The sequence below is a fragment of the Drosophila obscura genome, unplaced genomic scaffold (assembly GCF_018151105.1).
Source record: "Drosophila obscura isolate BZ-5 IFL unplaced genomic scaffold, ASM1815110v1 contig_200, whole genome shotgun sequence".
Classification (NCBI taxonomy): domain Eukaryota; kingdom Metazoa; phylum Arthropoda; class Insecta; order Diptera; family Drosophilidae; genus Drosophila; species Drosophila obscura.
The window spans coordinates 1,278,280-1,302,415 of NW_024542791.1; the positions used below are offsets into that span (position 1 = coordinate 1,278,280).

Genomic DNA, 24,136 nt, shown 5'->3' on the forward strand with positions numbered 1-24,136 from the left:
ATGGAGTGAAAATATATTCAGGATATATGTGTTGTTTATTGCTAGTTAAGATCTGCGTAGATGCAAACAAGTTTAGGTAGAGCAAACAGTTATAGGTTCCCCTTGTCGCTAATTTGTACAATAAATATTAATGAAACTCTATCCATAATCAAATAATAACCAAAATGCATACATTAACCCAAGAAATGCATTAATTCTGACAGCATTTAATAGCATTTAATTACCCAAAAACCAAGCGTAAAGAGAATAACAATCGTAGATACATTTGACAGGCGGTAAATTAATTAAACAAACACCTGACGACTAGACAAAACTGCACACTTGCAGACACAAAGATACGCGTACACACACAGATACTTACAACCAGTATTATATGATGATGATGATGATGATGACTACTGAACCATCGCGAGGGACAGGCGGACAAACGGACGGACGGATAAAACGAACAAAGATAAATTAGCAACATAAATGGCCAAAAACACAACTGAAAATTGCTAACAAAAGCTGTGGCTCTGGCAACTTAATTGAAGAAGTGGTCGAGCGTAAAAGTGTTAAAATAACTTTATAAGACTCATGATTTGTCCATGCTCTCCTCACTAATTCCTACTACTACTTATTTCCTGCCTTCACTTCTCTCACTTACAGAGGCCACTTGCAACCCACGAAAGAGACACAACCGCCTGGAAAGTGCAAAAGAGATAGAAAGCTTGAAAAGTGCGACAGAGAGATAGAGAGAGAGAAGAGCAGCGGTGGCGGCAGCAGCAGCAGCAGCAGCAGCGGTGGTTTGACAATATGTTGAGCCCCCATAATGAAGGAAATTGATACGGAGACAACAGTAGTATGGCCAGCCTGGTGTTATTCCGGTAAGTAATGCTTTGTGCCCCCTAGCCACTTTTTGTTTTTTCCAACTCCCCCCAAACTTCACTACACTTTCAATAGATGCCCCGGGGAGGCGAATGAAAAAGGTGTTGAAAGTTCAACTATCGCTTTACGCTCTTGTTTTTGAGTCGTCTTTGTATCGTCTTGTACCCTGTACCCCAAGGAGTGTGTGAGGAGTTGATTGGGACTCAAGGGAACTTGGGTACCTGAACTGAAAAGCTAGTAGCATATCTGTAAGATATTAACAAATTTAATGGCAAATATAATACAGAAAAAAATCAGGATTTTGTAATGATTTTGTAGTTATGGTGGAGCTATGGAATCAAATACTTTCAGTGATGTTTTTAATGATGTATTTTATATCATTTGTAAGAAGTATTCTTATTATTTTAGTCTTTTACCTTTAACAACTCCTGATATTAGACGTGCTCCTATAATTAACATACAAATACACAGCTAAGCATAAAGTTTTAAACGTTTGTAAATTGCTCAACAAAGCTGTTTCTTAATGACTGTTCTTTTGAGTACCCTAATGAATCATAATAATAATACCCAAGATGAATCATTCCATTCTCTTGAGCTTGCAATACATTGATCATTTTCTCTAAAGGGTGTCTCCATAGTCCAAACATTAACTGAATTTCTATTTGTTTTCCTTTTGCTTTATTTGTTATTGTATTCTTTATGTTTTTCGATTCGTTTCGGGGTTTATATTTCTTGCGGATCGATGGTCAAAAGGCCGTCAACGGCTGGCCTGGCCTGGCCCCCTCGTTGCAGTTTATGATCATTGTTTTTGTTTCTGTTTTTGTTTGTTTTCTTGTTGCTTTTTTTTTATTACGATTTTTTTCCGTTTGTTGCTGCCGTAAATTTGTCTCACCTTTGGCTCTCTCACCGGGAGGGGAGGAGGGGTTGATCTGTGGGTTCTGTTTTCACATTTTATTTATGGGCGTGTGACATTTTTTTTTATTTTGTTGTTTGTATTTTTGTTGTTGTGGATAGTTTAATTAGATTGAATGGTGCTCTGAGTTTTTGTAGCTTTTTATTTTCTGTTGAGAGATCTTTCAACGTTTCACTTGCTGCCACTGGAGGGAGTCAAGTACAAGTCTCTCCTACAGAGCCATGATGTCATGGGGCCTCACCTTTGACTTTTGCTTTGGCTTTGGCTTCAACTTGTGCTTTTGCTTTTGCTTTGGTCACTCCGAGACAACAGCAGTCAGCAGCCAGCAGTCAGCATGCAAAAACGAGAATTTCTGTTCGACATGCACATTGTGAAACACACACAAAAAGTTATAAGCCAAACACAAAATAAATACATATACAATACATATGTACATATATAAATCGGTTAATCAGTACAGGCAAAAAAAAAGTAAAAGGCAGATCGGAGATCACAAACAAAAAACGATCGAACCGAGTCACCGAACTACAGAGAATTGGGGTTTTTATATGACGTCAAGAAAGGTGGCTGCCATAGCTATAATGATTCCAACTGTCCGATTAGGGCTTAAATATTGATAGATTACTTTTTTTTTGTACTGACTGAAACTATCATATTATATCAAATTCCTTATCGCACGTGCTTACTCGAGAGCTTGCCCGTCTTGCGCTTATTCTTTCGCTCTCTCTCTTTTTCAGTGGAGCTCAGCAGTTCTTTTTAACATAATAATGGTAATAAATAAGTAAAACGGCACGTTTGCCAAATTAGCAATATAATAATTATATTAATGAAATTAATTGATGAATGAAATGAAGGTACATACACATATCGCAAAAATTTAAACTTCGAAGAAAATAAATGCCTCCTGCTAAACAAAATTTCGCTATTTTTAACTAAAAGATTAAAGTTTATTTGATGTAAACTTAGAAATTTAATGCATTTTTTAACATTATCGGAAAAGATATGTTATCAATGATTTATGTCTTCCATTCAAGATATTTAGATAGGGCAGAAAGTTTAATGTAATACGGAAAATAAGAAATATAAATAAATAAATAAATAGAAAATATAATACCAATAAATGTTAAAATTCCCTTTGTCAGATATAAAAGATTAAATTCCCTAAAGCTGCCCACCTAAGAGAAAGGACATAAGTTGTATGCTAAGAATAGGATACAAGTCAGCAGCCGTCTCAGCTCTGTAATTTCTGGGGCCTACTAGGTTTCAAAATCAAAATGGCAAATGGTTGAAGAAAAACTATTCTGAGTATGATATCCCTATGTAGCTATCGATTGTATTTGCATCCAGGACAAACATACGCACGTAAAGCTTCAAAAGCTCACGTACCTAGCTTTCATTTCACTTTGTATGCTTTTGTAAACTGTACCTGGAAACTTGTACAGTATTCGCACGCCCTGCCCTGCCTGTTGTGACAACCTTTTGACCATACAAAAAATATTTCTGCTGCCCAAAACCGCTCCCCGGAATCCGTAAGTTTACTTCGAGAGCATTGCTGGGGCATTGCGGCAAAAATTAAGCATTCAACATGCAAATTTTTCATTAAATAAAAGTTAAAAAAAATATAAGGAACGAACGCAATTTCGATGCCTCTCGCGATTTGACTTGACTTTGACCGGGGCTCCAGCCCGAGCTTCGGGTCCCCAAAAAAAAAAATAAAGAGGTACAGAGGAAGCGGGGTTAGAGGGAGACACAAATGAACGCCCAAATGGCCGACAAGTGGCGATAAAAAACAAAAGTAACAAAAAATATCGGACTGCAAGGAGCTTTAAAATGAAAATAATCAAAAATAAAAATAAACAAGCCAAGCCAAACGACGACGCGACGATGCGACGACGACGACGACGATGATGATAATGATGAAAAAGATCGCTCGTCGTTGGGTAAAAATTAAAATGCAAAACGAGTCGGATCCAGCGATGAAGTCAACCGACAAGGAAGTGCGGAAAGGGCAAGATTCCTCCAATACAGAAGCGACCCGTTCAGATCTTGCGTGGAGGCCCAGACCAAGACACGAAGACCAGAGCAGGCTAATATAAAAGCCAAGAAGAAGGTTAAATGAGGCTTCAGGCAAAGTTTAAGATACCCTTGTGGGTGGATAATCTAATTGATTGGGATAATTAAGAAACATTGGCTGTATTTATAGCACAAGAGGTCAAGAGTTTCCTTCGAAAAATATTCTTCGAACCAATTTTTGTCCAAATTTTAACTGACTTGAATAAATATTTCCTGACTATTTTATGGACTTGTTAATATTAAGTTTTCTATGTTTTACTCTGCAAGGTTTTGTTCTACGACCGATCGTTCCCATGCCAGTTACAAATATGTATGATAAGTAATATATTCTGGCGAAAATTGCTGCTGTTAAAAATTAGTTGTTCTTTCACCCCCTAAAAGTGCTTCCTGTATCGCGTTACACACCTCTCAATAATGTTCGTAATGCCCTCCTTTTAGAGAGTATGACGACAAATACTTGTACAATATCAATATGAAAAGGGGGGGATCGCTGCAGCATCGTCAGCTTTAGCGTCAGCGTCAGGCAAAGGTTATAATGCATCCCGGCTGCTGCTGCTGCTGCTGATGCTTCTCCGCTTTTGTTCTTGTGTTTGCCTTTTGTGCTTTTCACTCTCATCTTCTCTTTCCTTCTCTGCACTCTTCTCCCAGCCATTCCTCTGCTCACTGATTTTGTTGTTTTTTTTTTTTTTGCTTGACTTGACTTGACTCCGAAACCTTTGACGCGAACTTATGCCCTGCGAGTGGCCATGGAATGTTGGCTTCTTGCTGTCTGTCTGTATGTCTTTCGGGTCTCGGGTCTTTGCCGGGACTGGAACTCTGTTGGATCTGTTCGGCCTGGCGGGACTGGTGCTCAAGAATGGAATATAACGCAGAGAGGCAAATATTGTATGTGAAGAATAAGAAGCGCGGGTAATAGGATGTTTTTACTTGAATGATGCCAAAAAAAGAAAGAATTTATAATGCTCTTTTAAGGCCTCTTTTTTGTGGGTTATCGTGATTAATCTGTGATGTTGCTGCCATATAGCCATTATCTATTAAACATCTATTAAAAAAAACCAATTTGTTTTTCTAAATATTTAAGATGTTTTCCTGCCATTACACGTGGATCTCCCATTTCATTCCTGAGAGAACCAATATAATATGCTCAATAACTGTTTTCATGTGCGAAAATCTTTCGCCTAAGAGCATTATAGTGTTCCCATATGAGATATACCCCCTCGCATAGGCAGAGTGCACATTTTTCATGAAATATTTTAAAATATATTCGTTTGTGTGTGCCATTAAATTCCATTCCTGGAAAGGGCATCTGTCATTTTGTATAGGGAAAAGCTTTTAAGCTCTGCTCTGCTCTCCTCTCTGCACTCTCTGCGCATGCTTTATATGCCGATGGCGTGCAGCAGTCAGTCGCGTCGCCAATGACTTTGGAAGCCAGGCGACTGCGCAGCAGCTTCTCTCTCTCTCTCCCTCTCTTCTTCCTCCCTCTATCTCTCAGTCATTTGCAGTCGGTTTTTTATGTCTGGCTCTCAACTTTGCACTCGTAGCGCTCGGCAGTGGAAACGACTTGGGACACGCACACTTGTTGCTCTTTGGCATGGGGGGGCATGGCATGGCCTTACGTGGTGGTGGTGCCCCCACGTTGCACGTTGCGCGCGCGCGCACTGCAGTTGCAGTTGCAGTTCTCTTCTGTGCGCTGCACTTATTTATTGTTTGTTGTTGCTGCAGTTATGATTTGCGATTTTTCTTACTCCCGTGTATATCGATGGCCACTTGGGTGCTGCTGCTGCTGCTGTTGCTGCTGGTGCCAGCCTCTTCCCTCCTCTCTGGTATACCATCCCTCTTGTGGCACGGTAGCCGCCGCAGGGCGCAATTATGCCACTTGTCGGAATTTCACTCAGTCTGAAGAGGGCATGGAGAAGGAAGAGGGAAAGAGTAACGTAACCCTCTTGCCGAAGTTGCGCAGCCGCCGAAGCTCTCACTCTCTCTCTCTCTCCCTCTCTCTTTGTCTCTTTGGCTGGGTATCGAGTACGGATTTTAATTCATTTCTTCGTTGTTGTTGTTGTTTCTGTTTCGAGCCTAGAATCGCAAATGAGCAAAACGTGTAAATTATACGCGTCGCGGTCACAGCCAAAAGCAAATAACGAAAAAAGAATAAAAAAAAAAAAAAAAAAAAAAAACAGTACATAACGAAAAATTCCGCCTGGGCCGAAGGCGACCCAACATCGGGCTAAGGACCGAGGGTTGACACTCGTATTGTACAATTTTGTTCATAATTATAGCACTGCGAATTGGTTTTTTCCACACATTAATAATAAAAAAAAAAATACAATTTACACGTGCAAATTTCTACAATTAAAATTTATACTGGAATTTTTTGTGGGTGGATTAAATTGCCTAAATTAATGGTAACGGTACAGGCTTATGGGTTTCAGCTGATTTTTGGGCAAAGTCTTCAGTACTATTCTTTTTACCACAGCTGTACGTACACACAGATTTGTATACAGAATATACATATGTATGTATGTATGTGTGTATATCTGTACATAAGTATGCACATACTCGTACAGTGATTATTGGCTGCCACTCAAGTTGGAGCTCTCAGTTCAGAGCTCGGTTATTGTCACCCAATGTGTCGTTGTCGTGTGTTGTCGACACACCCGCGCACCAACCTTCGCGGTGACGTCTGTTCATCAAATGGAATGCTAGAGATGGTACATACCGTGATGCAGATAGCATCCCACAACGATGAAAAGAACGTTTATCGCAAGTAATCGGTGCAGAAATCGATCCTTTTATTCAAATGATGTCATCCTTCATGGAAAAGTGGGGAGGATCCCCAAGAGTTCCTTCAATTCCTATGCCTACCCATTTTGACCTCTCATCCCACTCGCAGACTTCACATCTCTATCTAAGCCATGCCGATCCCCACATCAATAATGAGTCTTGACTTGACTTTTGCACCGTCTCTTGAGTTATGCTTATTGTTTGGCTTGGAATTCTTTGGCGGAGCAAACCACTGTATTTGCTTTTTGTGGCCAATGGTACTCTGTAATCTATGGGCATTACAGAACGGCTTTGAATAGTTGGCTTCAAGTCTTTTCCCAGCGTCAGCCTGCTGTCATTAGGGTCAGGCTTTCAATTGCCAATGAATCTTGGCTCTCTAGGTGTACAAAATGACAACAAAAATGTTGGTTTGGAAAGTGAAGTTGAGCCTTGGGCCAGCGGATTTCCTAGCTTCTACTTTAAGCTTGCTCTTAAGTTGAATTTAAATACGGGGGAAATTTATGCACTGGCTATAAAGCTGATATTGATATTTTTACATGAGGGAAAGGAAATGTAACTCAATTTTAATGGATTTCTGATAATTTATTACATGCGACTGTGAGGTGAGGCAAGGCCGTGTAAACGTGCTAACGTGGGAGGTCCCACGATGATAGACAGTTTTTAAAATATTAAATATTACTCTTACTCTTTGATTTGCCTACAAGAGTTTTCTTTACATAAAAAATGTATACGTTCCAACGGCTCCGCCCAAACAATGTTCTCTCTCCCGACATTTCGCCAAAGATTTCTCCCCATTATTCGCTGATCTCTGAGCGCGCCTCACCTTTTATGGGCAGAGAGAGCGAGAGAGAGCGGGAGAGAAAGCCAAAAGTTCATTAATTCCCAGTGACCTTTTATACCAGCGGCTCCGCTTAGCTTAGCAATCACTAATTGAATAGTAATTGATATTAATTAAGCGCTTTCGGTCAGCCAGCAATACATAAGTAACTGCAAAAGGTCTCTCTATGAGATCCATAGATCGTGGGATGGTGCCAGCAGCAGCAGCAGCAGCACCTGCCCTCTGGGCCACATTCTGGTCAAGCGAAAATTGCAAATAATTAAAAATGAATACAACAGAAAAACAGATAAGAAGGAGAAACATTTAAGGTCTTGTTGTTGCAGCATTTTTACATTAACAATTGAACTTGAACTGTGTGGCTGCCGTATGAGCAAAAACGGCAACAACAACAACAAAAAAAAAAAAATAAACATCGTTAAAAAAAAACGTTAGGCGCCCATAAATTTCACGAGTGTACGAGTAGCTCTTCATTTGAGTGTGTGTATGTGTAGGTATCTGTTGGTGGATTTGTATCTGTGCGTGTGTGTGTGTGTGTATCTGTGTTAACCATGACTGTAACAAATTTAACGAACGTCATTGAAATGCCATGAAAAAAAGTCCATGTAATTGTCAAGTCCAAGAGCGCGAGCGAATAAAAAAATAAAACTTCAACACAACAAAAAAAAAATACCAACAATTACTGGAAGCAGAACAACCACCACAACAACAACAACAAAAAATGCTCAATAAAATCATCAACAAACAAAAGCAACAACAACAACAACAACAATCAATGCAAAGTTGCGTCTTGTCCATTAAAAAAGCTTCGAGAGCTCCAAAAGACTCAAAGTTGTATCCAAAGTTAAAAAAAAAGAAGCAAACACAGGCCAACACAGAAGCAAGTCACATTCCAAAATGCATGGAATTTCGGTTTTATTTTGCAACGAATTTGGTATACTCTTTGGGATTGGAGAGCCTCAGTATTCCATACCATTTACGGAAAGTCCATTAATTAATTAATTGATTAAAAGAAGCTACTCATCACAATATTAAGTTTATGTCAATTTTATTTCCTCAAATTTCGCAATCTTTTATTATACTAAATTCCAGGAATTTAGTACTTTTTCACACTCATAAAATCGTGGCCAAAATTGCCTTGATTGACTGATATTTCCATCTAAAAAAAAATACATTTTTACACAAAAATTCATTCAGAAAGATTTCAAATTTAATTAGATGTCAAACAGACCCATAACAGCCATGGCTTCCGCCTTTGTGTTACAAACCGACGAATATAATCGAAATATCCGCTCTCCCAGGGCATAACAAGGTTGATTCTCTCTTCATATGTACAAACATACATACATACATATGTACATTTGTATATGAACTCACACAGACACATACAAACAGATGCCAAAGCGTAGCTCCCCCCAGAACTGAAAACGCTTTTAGAATTCAATTAAAAAATCATTGAAACGACTCTCGCGCGCCCTGCCTGCTCCCAAAGCGTAATGAAGGAACGTGGCGAAGGAGAAGGAGAAGGAGGAGAAACAACAGTAGCACAAGAACGAGAAGGTGGAAGAGGGCTGGATATAGCGGGGGTGTATGGAGAAAAAGAGAGAGGTACTGCTACAGGCTGTGAAGGGAGGAGGGGGGGGCAGGGGTCCAGACCAAACGGCGACGATCATTGGCGCAGATATTGACAAAATGTCGCAACGTGAGCAAAATATTGATGAAATGGCAAAAAAACAAAACACAAAATAAAGATAAAGTAAGGGAGAAGAAGAGGTAAGACAAGAAGAGGGAGAGAGAGAGAGAAATCGGTAGAATCTATATACATATTGGAATGGGCTGGAATGGGTATGGGTTGGGTTCGGAGATGGCATGGGATGTACTGAGTTTGCTGTGTGTGTATCCCAAAATGTCAGAGTTTATTAACATTTTTAACCAATTTAATGCTTGGTCGGCAAAGGGAAGCGTGGAGCGAGTGTCAGGGTCGTAAATGATCTACAAAAAGGAAATCTTTTAACAGAAGCTTCTTGGAAGCTTCTTGGATACAGTACTCTGTTATCTGAAAGTCTCTTAGGGGGTACACTTTTAAAAGTAAACCCTTTAAATAGAGAAGTTTCCTTGGAAAATATTCAGTTATCTACTCTCAACTAATTTTGAGATTATCATCCAATCAACTGAGGTGTAATTTTGTGGATCATCTACATACAACAAATTCGATTCGATTCCATAGATACATCTCTGCATTCCACTCAACTTCTGCCCCCATAGAACAGTTACGCTCCCCCACATGGGAATGAGATTGACGCCCCAAGAGAAGAAAAAAAAAGCACAGTAAAGATCTTGTCAAAGTCTTAACAGCTTTTTTGGGAATGCTTTGGTTGGGTGTTGGTGTTGTTTTCTTTTTCATTTCTGTTTCGGTTTCTGTTTGCCTCTCTGCCTCCTTCACGATGCGCGTGACCCCAAGACATCAGCGAACGGCGAACGACACTCGGGCAAACAGTCTTGGCCAGGTTTTTACGCTCGGCCTCGACTTGGCTTTATGACACCCAACAGACACACACACGGACACACACACACATACACACACACACACACACACACACGGACATACGTCTCGACGCGTCTGTTTGATTATTCAATTTGAAAGTTATTCATTATGCGATCACGTACCAACCAAATTGTGAGTACAGCAACAGCATATCCCCCCCACCACCCCTCGGGACCGACTGTGCCTGTTCCATCTGGAGGAGAGAGGTCAATGTTCGGAGTCAGAGTTGTCAATCAGTCAGTCAGTCCACTCTCTTGGCCAACCAAAAAACAAAAAAACAAAAAAACTTTTAAACAAATTGAATTTCTAGCACTTTATTTATTTATTATTTTGTTTTTATGTTGCTTCTAATGAAGTTTTCACTTTGCCTTCTTTTATTTTTTTACGACTGTTTTGTTGCGTCTGTAACTCCAAATTAGTGGTGGCCAGAGTTGCCGCAGCATCGTTAAAAACGACTTCCTGTTTTGTCCTTGCAGAAACCAACCGCAGAAATGACACAAAATTTAAGATCTGCAATCATTTTTAGCTTTGACTTTTGCCTAGAGAGTACGCAGTACGAGTGCGAGTACGAGTTTACCTTTGCCTTTACCTTCTCATCTAATCTTCATTATCGCAGCAGCGGGACAGCGTGGCAGGGGCTGCTGGGTTGCACTCGAAGCTGGTAGATAGAAGGCTGTAAAATTGCCATTAAATTGTTGCCCGGTTCTGTTGATTTTTACGTGAGGGCTTTAGGTTCGTTTCGTTTCGTTCCTTCTGCAACTTCAACTTCCTCTGGCGCTTTATGCGCTATTTACACTTTTGCCCCATGATGCAGCTTCAGTTAAAGTTGTTAGGTATTTTTGTATACCCTACGAAAGGGCAAAGCCACTGAAACAAAGGAACGAAAATTAAATCAATTAGTGATGTCTTGTCTATGTTTCTGTTTGGATTTATTTCCTGTGTTTAATCTCAATCAAAGTTGGATGTTTTCTATTAAATATGATCAAAACAAGGTGGCCATAAATCGGTTATAGCCATGATCATGAACCTTTTTCCAGAGCCCGATCTATAGACTCCCATCTGTTATAATCTCTACGTTTCTGCTGGTAAAAGAGTATATAAAATTCCTTAAAAACAAACAACGATTTCTTAGACTTTTTTTTAATGTTTACTTAGCCTCCTTCTTGCATCAGCTCCTCCCTTCACTCCCGGGCACCTCTTGCGCCCACTGTCTGATGATGTCTCAATTAGCTGGTCTCTTGTGGATTTTTGTGTGGCTGCATTCAAAGATTGCCTCAAGAGAGAAAGAGAGAGAGAAAGAGGGAAAAACTATTAAAAAAAATTTGCCATTTCACGGGGATCGTTATCTGCTAGCCCCGGATATTGCCGGGGAATAGTGATTTACTCGCATCTCACAGATAATAATGATGCCAGTACGAGTCTCTGTGTATCTTCTTGGCGCTCTCCCTTTCTCTCTCTCTATCTCTCTCTCTTTCTATCTCGCTGTTGTGTTTCACCTTTTAAAGTTCAGGTTTCAGGGCCCTTATCTGGCTGATTGTCAAAAGCATGTAAATGATCTTTGGGTTCTCTTATCTAAGAAATTCACTAGAGAGCGAGAGATAAATAGATGTTTCTGGGTTAGTTTTTCATTTACTTTGGTGGTTTTGATGGAATGCATGGATGATATATTTATAGTGTAAATATTGGCCAGAGATTACTAAAGATCCGCTGTTTATCCTTGGTTTTCTTTATCAGTTTATTCTTAATTAGATCATAGGATGATGACTCAATCATTTTTGCTATTTTTGCTATTTTTACTATTTTTGAATTGCATTTGTTTCCGATTTATTTAGAGGGGAGATCATCCTGAGAGGACCTCGTAACGTTTAAAGGTTATTCCATTCAATAAATTTATGCCAAAGTTCAGTTGCAACCAAGGGATCATACCATAAATTCTACTTTCTCATGGCATCAACTTGCATTCCGTTTCCGTATGCCCCAACTTCCATTTAAAGAACCGCCTCAACTCTCCGCCACTCCTTTTGGGGGGCTAATAGTTCACACAACACGCAGAAAAAGCTGTCACCCCGGGGATCCACTCCACTCCAAATTCATTGGGGAGTGGGTGGGGTGAGGGAATTATGCAAAACTCTGGTAACAGTACAATATGCATATGAGGTGCAAGGCACAGTACCTGAGCGAGCGTTTATTATCCTCCAGTGAGTCGCTGTGAGCCACCAATCCTATTTAGGCCTTCAGCATAATAGTTCAATCACTTGTCGCCTCAAAAGAGCATTCATCTCTGTGCCTCTGCGTCGCGTCGCGTTGCTTCTTTGGATAGATACTTGGATACTTGGATACTCCTTTCTCTATTTGTCACAAACACCAATTTCGTGTGACAAATTTGTATGTGTGGCTCTGTGGCCCAAACGACGATCTTTTTCGTCGTTTTCGTTTCTTGTTTTGTTTTTGTTTTGTTTTGGGTCGGGTCTCTTCAATGCCAAATATGGTGACTCCTTCTACGAATATAGACAGAGAGAGAGAGAGACTTGCAATGGGGAGTACTTTATGCCTAGATATGTGACTTGAGGAGTTGAGTATTCAAATGGGTAGCCATAGCCCCCACCAGATATAGAGATGCATGTCCCCCTCCCCACCCCAACCCATGCCCAAGACGTGCCGAGTATCTGGTGGTGCCCCTTTTGTTGCCTGTGTCTTGTGGCAGTTTGTCGCGCATTTAAAATGCAAATTATCATCATTATGATGGCCCATCATCATCCCCATCATCATCATCATCATCATGAGGAGGCAGGCAGCCTCCTGCTGCTGCTGCTGCTGCAGTCAGTCAGTCCCCCAGAAATGGTTTTGTTGGCAAATTATTACCTTGGCCAAAGTCATAAACATTTGGCATGTCTTCACGTGCCACAATCATCATGATCATTATGATGATCATCATCCATTGGACTCCTCTCTCTCTCTGTCTCTCTCTCTCTCTCTATAGGGAAGAAGACAAAGTCAGTCATAAATTTGTCACAAAAATATATATACTTACATAAAGTCTTCTCAGTCTTTGGTGCCTCTCCTCTCTGTGCTCTACGTTTCTGTTTGTTTGTTTGTGTGTTGTCTTGGGGTTTGGATTTGTGTGATTTGTCAATCCGTCATTGAAGCGCCGTTGTTTAGTCTCGTAATTTATGAGGAGTCTTCCTCTATATGTCTTTCTCTCTCTTGGGGATATCTCTGAGGATAATTCGTTGGCAATGAGTATACCCTTTGGTTCAGAGGATCTATATATAATGAAGAGATATAAGGAGTAAGGAATGATCTGCGAACTTTGATTTGCCATATTGGTAGAGGAATAATCGCAAATCCTTTACGATTTTTCAATTAAATTAAAATAATTTCTGCGATAGATTTTCCTATTTAATAGTAAATATTTTTCAATAATCTCTCACTTTTTCCTTGCAATATCTATCATGTAACATTCGAGCAGAGTATCCCTGCTTCGTTACAATCATTCTCCTCAGCTCCAACTCCTCTTGATGCACCTTCATCTCCCAGCAATCGACTTACGTCAATTGCATATTTTTTGTGATATTCTTTTCCCTTTTCTTCGCATTGTGAGTGGGGCCCTACATTCCCCATTATGCTTGATCTTTTGTCTGAACCCTCTGACTGTACCACACCACCCTCCACCACCGCTGCCTGAATGACTCTTCCCGCGCCTGTTGTTGGTGTCACGCGCTGCTATTATGCAAATATTGAGCTGTTAAATTGTATGGTGCACGCGTTATTTATTCTTTAGGTCTTTATTCTCTTCGATCGTCAAGAAAGGGGAAGGGAGCAAGAAACGAATGAACCAACGAACGAACGAATAAAAATTAAAGCCACAAAACAAATCGTTGACTGCTTATGTGGTTGGATTGGGTGGGGGGTGTCATTACTGGCCATTTATGTTGCATAAATTACGGCGATTAAACTCTTTGTCATTTGCAGAAATTGCAAATCAATTGATGGTTGATTTTTATACGTATAAGGAATAGGGGAAGTTATCATAATGATGGAGCAATAAGACCATAACTTTGAAAACTATTTTCAAGCACTTAAAAACTTTAAAAACGTACCATTAACCCAGTACTTATGTACATACATGAAGTATGGAATATAATGAATATTCTTGTATCATACAAATTTCAAGTGTTCCAAAATTTCATTTTATTTACCCAAAATGAATGAATTATACGAAAAGTTTCCTATTATAAAACCCTGAGTCATATCCCCTTCTCCGAGCTGACGATCTTCTATAAACTCTTATCTGACTCAGAGCTGATATCGCACCAACACCACCCACACACTGCCCCTTGCCCTCCCCTCACCGCAGCCACCTTTTCCACCCAGTGTGTTGACCTATTTTGTGGTTAACCCTAAATTGTCAACGATTCCTGCACCTCAGTGTCGCTCTCCCCTGTGCCTGTCCCTGTGCCTGTCCCTGTCACTGCAATGGCCAGCTCATGTCGCATTGCAGCACGTAGATCGAATAAATCTCCTCTCTTCTCTCTCTCACCCATTCTTGCACCCACACATACGCTCACGCACTCACACACTGAGAGTGAACTCTGGTGAACTGGCGACTGAAGGCAAAAATGAAATGGCGACAAAGGCAAATGGCAATATCAATCAATTCGAGTCGGCGCATATGTATGCCAGGAGACAGACAGACAGACAGTGGGAGAGATAGACATGGTATACAGGGAGAGAGAGAGAGAGAGAGAGAGTAATCGCCAAAAGAGAGCAGCAAGCAAGCAAGCAACCGTTTGACTCGCGCAGTCAACGGTCGTCGTGTCGCGGACATTCATTGCTTGCTGTTGTTGTTGCTGTTGCTGTTGCTGCTGCTGCTTCTGCGCGTCGCTCGTCTATATTTACACTTGTGGCCTCTTATCAAATGGCAGCGGCGCAGTTGACTTTTTTGACGTTTGTGTGTGCTCTTGTGCTGCTGCTGCTGCTGCTCTGCTGCTGCCTGCCTGCTGGCTGATCTGGTGTGCTCTACAGTAGGTGGAAAAAGTCTACATGCGACACTCCTATTTACATTTTAAAGCTACTATTCAATGTATCAGTTCCTGTATCTGTATGCAATTCCATCTACATTATTGACGGCAATCAATTGCTGTACGTAAACCTAATTGATAGACTGTGTGTATTTATGCGACATATTCCTCCTGTTCTTACGCTGCTGCTGTTGTTGTTGTTGCTGTTTTTTTTTCTGTTGAATTTTGAACGCGTCGACCGCTGGCTTTTTGCTGCTTTGACTTTTTGCTCGGTCGGTCGGTCGGTCGCTGTTTTAAATATAATATATACAGTGCGCGTGAGTGCGAACAACAACAACTCGGGGGCAAAACGGGAACAGAACAGTCAATGGGCGACAACGCAAAAACCCAGCAAGAACAAGAACAAGAACCAAATGAAACATACACGAAACAAACACGAAAAGAATATTTAAAAGTTCGAGGGACATGTAATTTTTATGGGGCAAAAGGTAGTGTTGGGCGGGGGAAACTACTAAAGATTCAAGATTCAAGAAAAGCTTGTGGAATGATTAATGATAAAATTCTTTTCTATTTACATCCATTACAAAAAGAGATCTACTAAAAATTATTGAAAAATTGTTAAATAAAATTGTTGCATTTATAATTGTTAAATTTCGGTATAAAATATAACCCTCAATCCTTAAACATTTCCATTTTGTTTGTCTATCAACATTTCAGTGCTTTTGTTTTTTGTTCCACCCCAACCAGACAGACAGACAGGCAGAGGAGAGAGAGGGAGAGACAGCCAGAGAGGTAGCGGGACAGTGGAATAAACTCAGTCAGAGGAATAGAGAGAGAGAGAGAGAGAGAGAGTCAGAGAGTCGCTCTGCCTTTTGCGATAAGTTCGCGTGCAAAGGTTTTGAACTACTTGAACTTGTTGGTACACCCAACACACTCGCTGGCTGCCAGCTAAACGGCAGCGACAGCGACAGCGACAGAGCCCCCGAAGCGAACGTGTCTGTTTCTATATATAAAAAAAATATATAACCCATATGCAAGTACATACATACATACACTGGTTCGTACATAGAGCAGGAAATTATATTATTGACTGCCTTCTGGGTGATCGTGTTTAAGATTTATAATTGCATATTAAGTATACGACAAGGTACACAGATATATGGCAGTGGGTGGGTGGGTGGATATTCCAAATGCCTTCTGGGAATGAGGTGAGGGAGGTAAAGGTTGATTGATAAAGGCAATACCAAATGCTTATAAAACTAAGTCAAAACACTCCACGAAAGACCTCAACAATTGATACATTACGTATACGCAACGTTATCTGGGCTGGGGGTTTTAATAACGAAAAAACCAAAGCCATCTGGAGTCGCATTCTTATCAAAGACATTTAGTGGCAGGCACTAAAGCAGGAAGAACGTCACCCATAACGAATGTGGGGATCGATTTCCGGATTTCCTATTGGAACTATTACAGTTGCGTTGTATTGCAAAACCTTTGGGTTTTATGTGCGCCACAACCTTGCACCATCAATCTCTGGCCATAACTGGCTTTCGACGAGCGGCCTCCAAGATGCGGCCCCCAAAATGCACATTAAACAAGATGCGGCTGCTGATGTTGATGCTGCTGCTGCTGCAACACTCACAACTTGTTAACAGGACAGAGCACAAGGCAAACACGCCCCACAAAACCATCAACATCCACACGAATGGCAGAGCGACCCACAGACAAAACCAAAACCAAAGCTATAGCCACAGCCACAGCCACAGCCAAGATCAAGTCCAAGTCCATGTCCACAAAATCCCAGTCGTCTCCTCATTCGCTCTGGCCATAAATTTGTGGCGAACTGAGGCTTGAACTCGTATGAAATTTATGTGCAACATGCACCGATTTTGCCAGCTATACATTACAACTGCTACACATGTTATATGGAGATAGAGAGAAACACACACACACATAGAGAAGAGAGAGAGAGAGAGAGACTCCTCGGAGTCTGTTGTCGGCTCTTTGGCTATTTCTTTATCGCCAAATATCAATCAAGTCCATAGAAATTCGTTGCACATTTGAGGTTGAGTTGAGGCTTCTCTATAAAGTCCAGTCCATAAAGTTCAGGAGTTTGTGGCTTTTATCGACTCAAAAATCCATAGAAGAGCGCACAAGAAATGCACACGGGTCGATTCATTTTTTGTGTCTCTTTGACGGAAGTCAAAGTATATATAGACATGTCTTGTGTGCTCAATATACGTACTTTACCCTTTAAAAGGCTTTTATTTCTGTTTGTTTTTGAGCTGGTAATTTTTCTCTTATTAACAGTAGGGAATATGTGTAGAGAATATTTTATGAGCCTTTTCTTTTAACCAAAATTGAAACAAAAAAGAAGTACAATTCTTTTTAAAGGTCTTTCGCATGTCTTAAATGATCGTAGGTTGAACTTTTGTACTATTTAATGGGAACATATGTAGAACAAATCTCTCAAAGTCATTTCTTTTGATCAAAATAACATTTGACAGAATTCAAATTCAATTTAGGGATGCAATAAATGAATGATTAAACTTAAAGTCAGTACATGACCCTCTGCGATACTTCCTTACAGTGTCGAAATCTATGTGCAGTGTAGAATTAATCTATCTACCTCTTTGATGCTATTTACCCAAGGATTTCCTGAAAAAGACCCCGACTTTTTCCTCAAATATTTCCCAGTGCTGCTCTGTACAGTTGGGTTGCTGTAAAAAGGTGATGCTGCTGCTGCTGATGCTCAGCCATTCACAGGTACAGGCGAGTGGCTCGTTTAATTGCTGACAAATTTATAGAGCGATGCACATTAATTTGCTGCGCCTAAAATCACAGAAATGCATTAGCCAAAGACGGGACGGAACGGGGTCCTCCGGTCGGTCGGTCTTTCGGTCGGTCGTCGTCATCACCCGTCGCGAGAAGAGACAGAGACAGAGAGAGAGAGAGAGAGACTCCAACCTCAATCCTAAATGTGCAGCCAATGTGCAAATGTTTCTTTTTTTTTTATGATTATACCGCTGCCTCTGCCACTACTGCTGCTGCTGCGACTGCTGTGGCTATGCCCCGTGTATCTGTGGCTGCTTTCATCTAAAACCAACAGCAAAACTTCGAAGCTAGAGGCAGACACGATCTGCCAGAGCTCCCAGAGAGCTTCAGGTCCGTTCATTTAATTATCGAATTTAATTAATCTGCACTTGATTTCCTCGCCTTAGCCCCTAGTCGCAGTCGCAGTCTCTGTCTCAGTTGCTGCCCCTGCCCCTGCCACCGATCCGGGCATGTCTGGTCGTGGCAGGTGCCTTTGAGGCATGCGCGCACATCTGGTTTTCCCTCCCTCTCTCTCTCTCTCTCTCTTCATCTCATACAAATGCCGTCTCTTTGGTTTTCAGTTACCCCACTCTAACTGTCATATCAGCATCAATTGGTAAATTGTTTTTTGTTTTTGTTTTAAATTTACTTAGACCTTAAAAAAGTCTATGAAGTTTTTTTTGTATATTTTTTTTTTCCTTATTTGTCTTCATTCAGGAAGTATTTTAATTTATGGTTTTACATTTTATTGGCATTAAAAAAAGAGTGCAAAATACAATTTGCATAATTTTATGAGTGTATTTGATTGAAAAAAAGTACTTTGATGTCTTCAATTATAATGGAATATTATTGAGAATCAATTTGTAAATGATTTACAGGAAGCGGTGCTATATACTTTAAAGGCTTCAAATATTGAAAAATTCTTGAAAGTTCTGGCCATAGAAAAGGCATCAAGGAGCATGTGGAGCTTCAGCTTGTGCTATGATTTAATTTGCTTAGCTCTGGGAAAAGAATATTGGAAAGAATTTCTCATAAGAACCTGTCAAGTAATTATATAGCAACCCGACAAATACCTTTTGACTAAAACGCATTTCCAAACACATAAAAATCATATGTTGACGTGATTAAAAAACTAGAGCACCCCACAGGCACAGCCACTGCCCATTAAGTGCAGAACGGAGCATTCATAATCCGAAAGGTAAAGCCATGCCAGGGGGAAAACAATTATGTGCCAAGGGAGGAGAGGGCGGAGGAGATGATCGAATGAGGAAGGAGAATGGGGCTGGCTGGCTGGCTCAGTAGGGTAGCATGTAGCACCACCGACACCACCCAACAGATGCAACAGGGAGGAGCACTGAAACTGCAACTGCAGCTACAACATTGTAGAGGCTGTAGAGTGTGAGAGGCGGTGGCGGTGGCGGCCCACAGAGGCATAGCGCACACGCGAATATGCAGCGAAGCATCAACATTAAACATGCAACAGAGAGAGGCAAGAAATCGGGCGAACATCTAGTAAATTTATGAACCTGAACCTGGGCCACAAGATGCACAGAGACAGCCTTCGGAGTGGCGGAGTGGACTGGTGGAGTGTCGGAGTGTGGCGGCGGGGGAAATCAAGTAAAAATCAAATTAAAACCAGAGCAGGCAAGCACGAAATTTCTAAGGAAATTTCACCCCGTATGTGGCATGCAACAAGATGTGTATGTGTATTTCTTTTTTCCTTCGTTTTTTGTTTTGTTTTTTGTTTTTGGTTTTGCGGTGCGCCTGTTGCGCCTGTTGAATGACCAAAACCGAAGCCACAGCCACACAAAAGCGCACCAAGGCGAGGCGAAGCAGAAGCAGAGCCAGTGCCAGTGCCAGTGCCCCCAAAGCCCCCACCGAAGAGCCAGATACCGAATGAGCTGAAGCTGAAGCTCAGGCTAAAGAAGAAGTAAAAAAAAAAAAACCTGTGCTAATTATTATTTAGAGCTGGCCTGCCAGCAATCTGCACCAATTTAACCAAATAAGGCGCTTTTAGCGGCCAAATGCATTGCACTGCACTGCCATCGGTTGCATGCAACCATGTGGATGGGATGGGGATGGAGATGGGGATGGGATCGTATGGTGTGTGCATATGGGTATGGGGTATGGCAGCAGAGGTGGAGAAATCTCTAGCTACAAGTTGAAAGGCCTGGCCCCACTGTGTAGTCATGTGTGTGCCTGCTCCTCTGTGCTGTGCTCTGCTCTGCTGTGCTGTGGTGTGGTGTGGTGCACCTGTTTTACAGGAATCCAGAACCAGCGTCGTTGTCGATAATAAACTTTAATGCTAATAGTAGTTGTACATCATCTGCAATGGACCAAAAAACGACAAGGTGGAGTCCACAGATGACACCGTGACACGATGTGGGTACGAGTGTGGATGTGTGGATTAACTAGAGAGCAAGGAACTATGCAAGAATTATTAGTTGGAATTGTGGAGAGATTTGGATGGGGTGTGTGTGGTAATTGATGGAAGGGAAGAGCTGGTTTCAGCAAGTAAATGGAATACTTTAGGATAGCCATCGATTCATGGGATGTTAAAGAAATATTATTTCATTAGAAGATAAACGAAGGGGAAGAACAAGAACTATTACAATGCAAGATATTCATTAGTTCACATTTACATTTAAAAATGAGCTCAAAATAATTCATGGAATATACAAAACAGTCTCAGCCTTCAATTGCTTTGCCAATGGATAACCTTTGAGGAACTCCTTCTTCTTTTATATAGACACATATATGTAATTCGTGACTCACGCAGTCATCTCTTTCTGTCTAGCTTGAGCCTTTCCACCTTCTCTGCCGCTCTGTCTGACACTTTGTCTCTGGTCTCTCTAGTCGCTGGCCGTTGAGCGTGTTGAGAGGTTGGGTAAAAATCAAATTCCATTAAAGCAATTATGCAGTACGAAGACATGGGCCAGGCGATCCGACAGCCCGAACGACAGCACCTCAGCTTACCTCAATGAGAAGCGCAAAGAGAGGCGCGACGACACACACACACAGATGCACAGCCATAGCCACAGATACAGATACAGATAGACTCGCGGAACGGTTTCCAGTTTGTCCAGTTCAAATGGCAGAGGTGTTAATAATTTATGAAATTTTTCCTTCGGTTCTTGGCCATTTTTTTTGTTTTTTTTTCACTACGATTTTTGCCGCAGCCGTTATATAGAGTTGCAGAATGTTGAACGAAAAAAAAAAAAGAAAAGAAAAGAAAAAACTATTGCCATTTCCGTCTTGTGGCGCGCTCTGATTTGATTTGAAATTTCAATTTACTGCTGGACCTCTGTGGGGAGCAGCGCAGTGTCATGAACCGTTAGTGCAACGCTTTTTGCGGTTGTCCAATGGAGGCTTCACTTTGAGGCGGCAGCAGCAATGGAGGCTGTGCCACTTTTCAGATCTTACTCTGGTTTAGCTTTTCCTTGCGGAATTCCCATTTCCCATCGCTTGACGGCAATTTGGTGTTGGCTTTTTAATCAAATAATTGTGGTATGGTTTTTGCAGCAATCGAACTTCAGCTTAGATTATGGGTTTGGGAAAATTAATTAAGAAGAAAACGATTGAGGGAACAAAATCTTCAAAAATGTTTTTTTATCTCTTAATCAATATTCCATAAGTACAATTTAAATATTCTATTAACAAACAAAAAATCATTAACCTCTTCCACATGCTATTGAACTTCTGTGGATTACAAATTCCCCTGAGATTTCTGTTTTGTTTTCGGGTAATTTCCACATTGCGTTGTTGAACCAAATGTCATGCCCCCTGGGCATTGCTATGCCATAAAGATAAGGCGGGGCCACTTCCCACAGAAATATATGATACTCAAATACGATTATATGGCAGCCAAAAACTCTGTGTAAATTGTGTGGCCAAGTCGCGAGGTAAATGAAAAGTCAACAGTTAGACGCGAGAGATCTCTAATGAACTTTGAATTACTTTCCACACACACAACAATTGAACTGGAGCTCTCCAGTTCCAGCTACAGCTACAGCTACGGCTGCGGCTACGGCTAAGGCAACGCACACACAAAAGGCCAGGCAGGGCCAAAATATTATCAGTGAAACGGGGCACAATCTTTAACACCTTTTGATGATCTAATAAATGCGACATGATTTTCGAAAACCCCAAAAAGAATTGAGAGCAACGAAAAAGAGTGGAACACAAAGGGGGGAAAAGACAACCACACACACACACACACACAAACAGAAAAAAACATGATGAACCATGAGAAGGCCATATATGAGAGTGTACTAAGCCCCCTCACAATATGGCAATATACACATCATCATCATCATCATAATACACACATACATACGAGTAGAGTATATAGTTCAACTGGCACTTGGACAAACAAGGCAGAGTGCGATAAGAGCCAACGGCCAGAGAGCACAACACTTGAGATACAAGAAATCACGTAAAAAAGGAAACTGAAACCCAACTCGAACTCGAACTCAAAACTGAGGAACGATGCAGATAGATAGATAGATAGATACTGATAGATAGACCTCTATAAATGTTTATCTATTAGAATGCGACAACAGGGAGTAAAGGAGAGTCAAGGGAAAAACCAGAACAAGAAACCACTGCAGTATTCAGTGGGAAAATATCGCGAAGCTCAACGTCCAAGAGGCCAAAATCGGCGAATCCCCACCATTCTCCCCCTGTTATGAATGCTGGCCAGCGAGACCAGGCCGCCCCTATTTACGAGTATCAGCTCTGCTCAATATTACCTTCTCTATATACGAGAATATACATACATATGTTTGTTATGGAACGAGTTGAACCCTGTGTCCACCCCGTTCCGTTACAGGGGCGATAACAAAGGCAGAGTTTGCATAAAGGGTAAGGGGGATTTGCTCTTGGCTGCGTATTGCTGGGGCTATTTGGTTTTTAAATGAGGTCAACAAAACAACAAATAAAACAAAAACAAAAACAAAACAAAAAAGAAAAGAAAGAGAATCAGCTGATAAGCCTGGAACTGAACTCTCCATTGGACTCGCCATCGTTGGACTCTCTCCACTGATTCATGCAAGTCAAATAGGGCGACCGACGACGACTGCCGGCCGACTCTGGGTTCAGACGGGAGGCCACGGGGCCACCGAGAGAGCAAATAGTAGCAAACAACTATCGATGATTGGCTGCTCAAGGGTTTTTCCACAAGGTCTTTCGTCGTGTCTAGACTTGGGAGTGTGTGACCCATCAAAGACAGCTGCTGCCTGCCGCTCGATGCCAATCCATCTATCTATCAAAATTCGTACAAAATTACACGTTATTATTATTATTATTATTATTGTGAGTGCAGATATATATTTTCAATGTGCTTTCTTTCGACGGCATGAAAAATGGTCACATGACAGGTCGATCCGACCCGGACAGCTGTGTTTGCCATCTCGAGCCAAATGGCAATGAACTTTACCGTTTTTAGAACTCAATGCGCTTCTACCTTATGTCTCTCTCTCTCCCGTGTTCTCTCACTCTCTTTCTCTATGTGTGAACGTGCTCGGTCCTAAGTTTCGATGGCGGCGTCGTCTATTAGTACTATTGACACTTGTCGACCCAGCGTCGCGTCGCGATCGAAATGCGGCCTGTCACTGTGCGGATCATTCACAGATACGCACACACACACACACACACACACACAATCCCACGCTCAGGTATGGGCACGACAAGAACAACAACAAATAAAAAACAAGAAGAATTTATCTTGAGACTAGAGGATACCCTGCCATGAGGATTGCAACAATCCGAAACGTGTCAAAGTAAATTTAAATTTAAATTAATTTAAATGGGAATAAATCATTCAAAGCAAAATTTAGTTGCACTTTTAGCAAACAAATTTATTTATTTCTTTATTTTTGCTGCTTGTATTTACTGATTGTAATGATTTTTAGTATTTCGGTAGTTAAAAGCTTAATATATAAGTGTATAAATAATTATCCCTGTATCCCTAAAATTGTGGTAACCACAGACGGATATCGAAAATCTATAGAAAATATATTCCTGATCGTGTCGAAAACTCTTTCATCCAGCTTTTACCTTGCATGGAGTACCCTCTTGAATAATCCAACATACCCCTTGTGATCCACGTGTGACGACGGGTATAAACATAACACACACAACTTGGAAAAAGTCAACAGTGTCGCGCATGGCACATGTTGGGTCTCGGTCGCAGCCCCCTGGCTGTCTCTGCATCCCTCTTTCGCGCTCTCACTGTATAGCTCCGTGCCCTCACCTTCCTCATCGTTCTGGGGTCCGTTGCGGTCGCT

General features: G+C 41.2%; 1 protein-coding gene across 3 annotated transcripts in view; it reads left to right on the forward strand.

Annotated features, from left to right (window-relative positions):
- Positions 1 to 24,136, forward strand: part of LOC111069121 (mucin-19) — a 68,128-nt gene that overhangs the window by 13,247 nt on the left and 30,745 nt on the right. For all 3 annotated transcript variants that reach the window (XM_022359020.2, XM_022359019.2, XM_022359021.2), the window contains exon 2: positions 649 to 866. In XM_022359020.2, coding sequence (XP_022214712.2) covers positions 812 to 866 — 55 coding nt within the window. In that variant the 5' untranslated portion in view covers positions 649 to 811. The remainder of the gene's footprint in view (positions 1 to 648; positions 867 to 24,136) is intronic.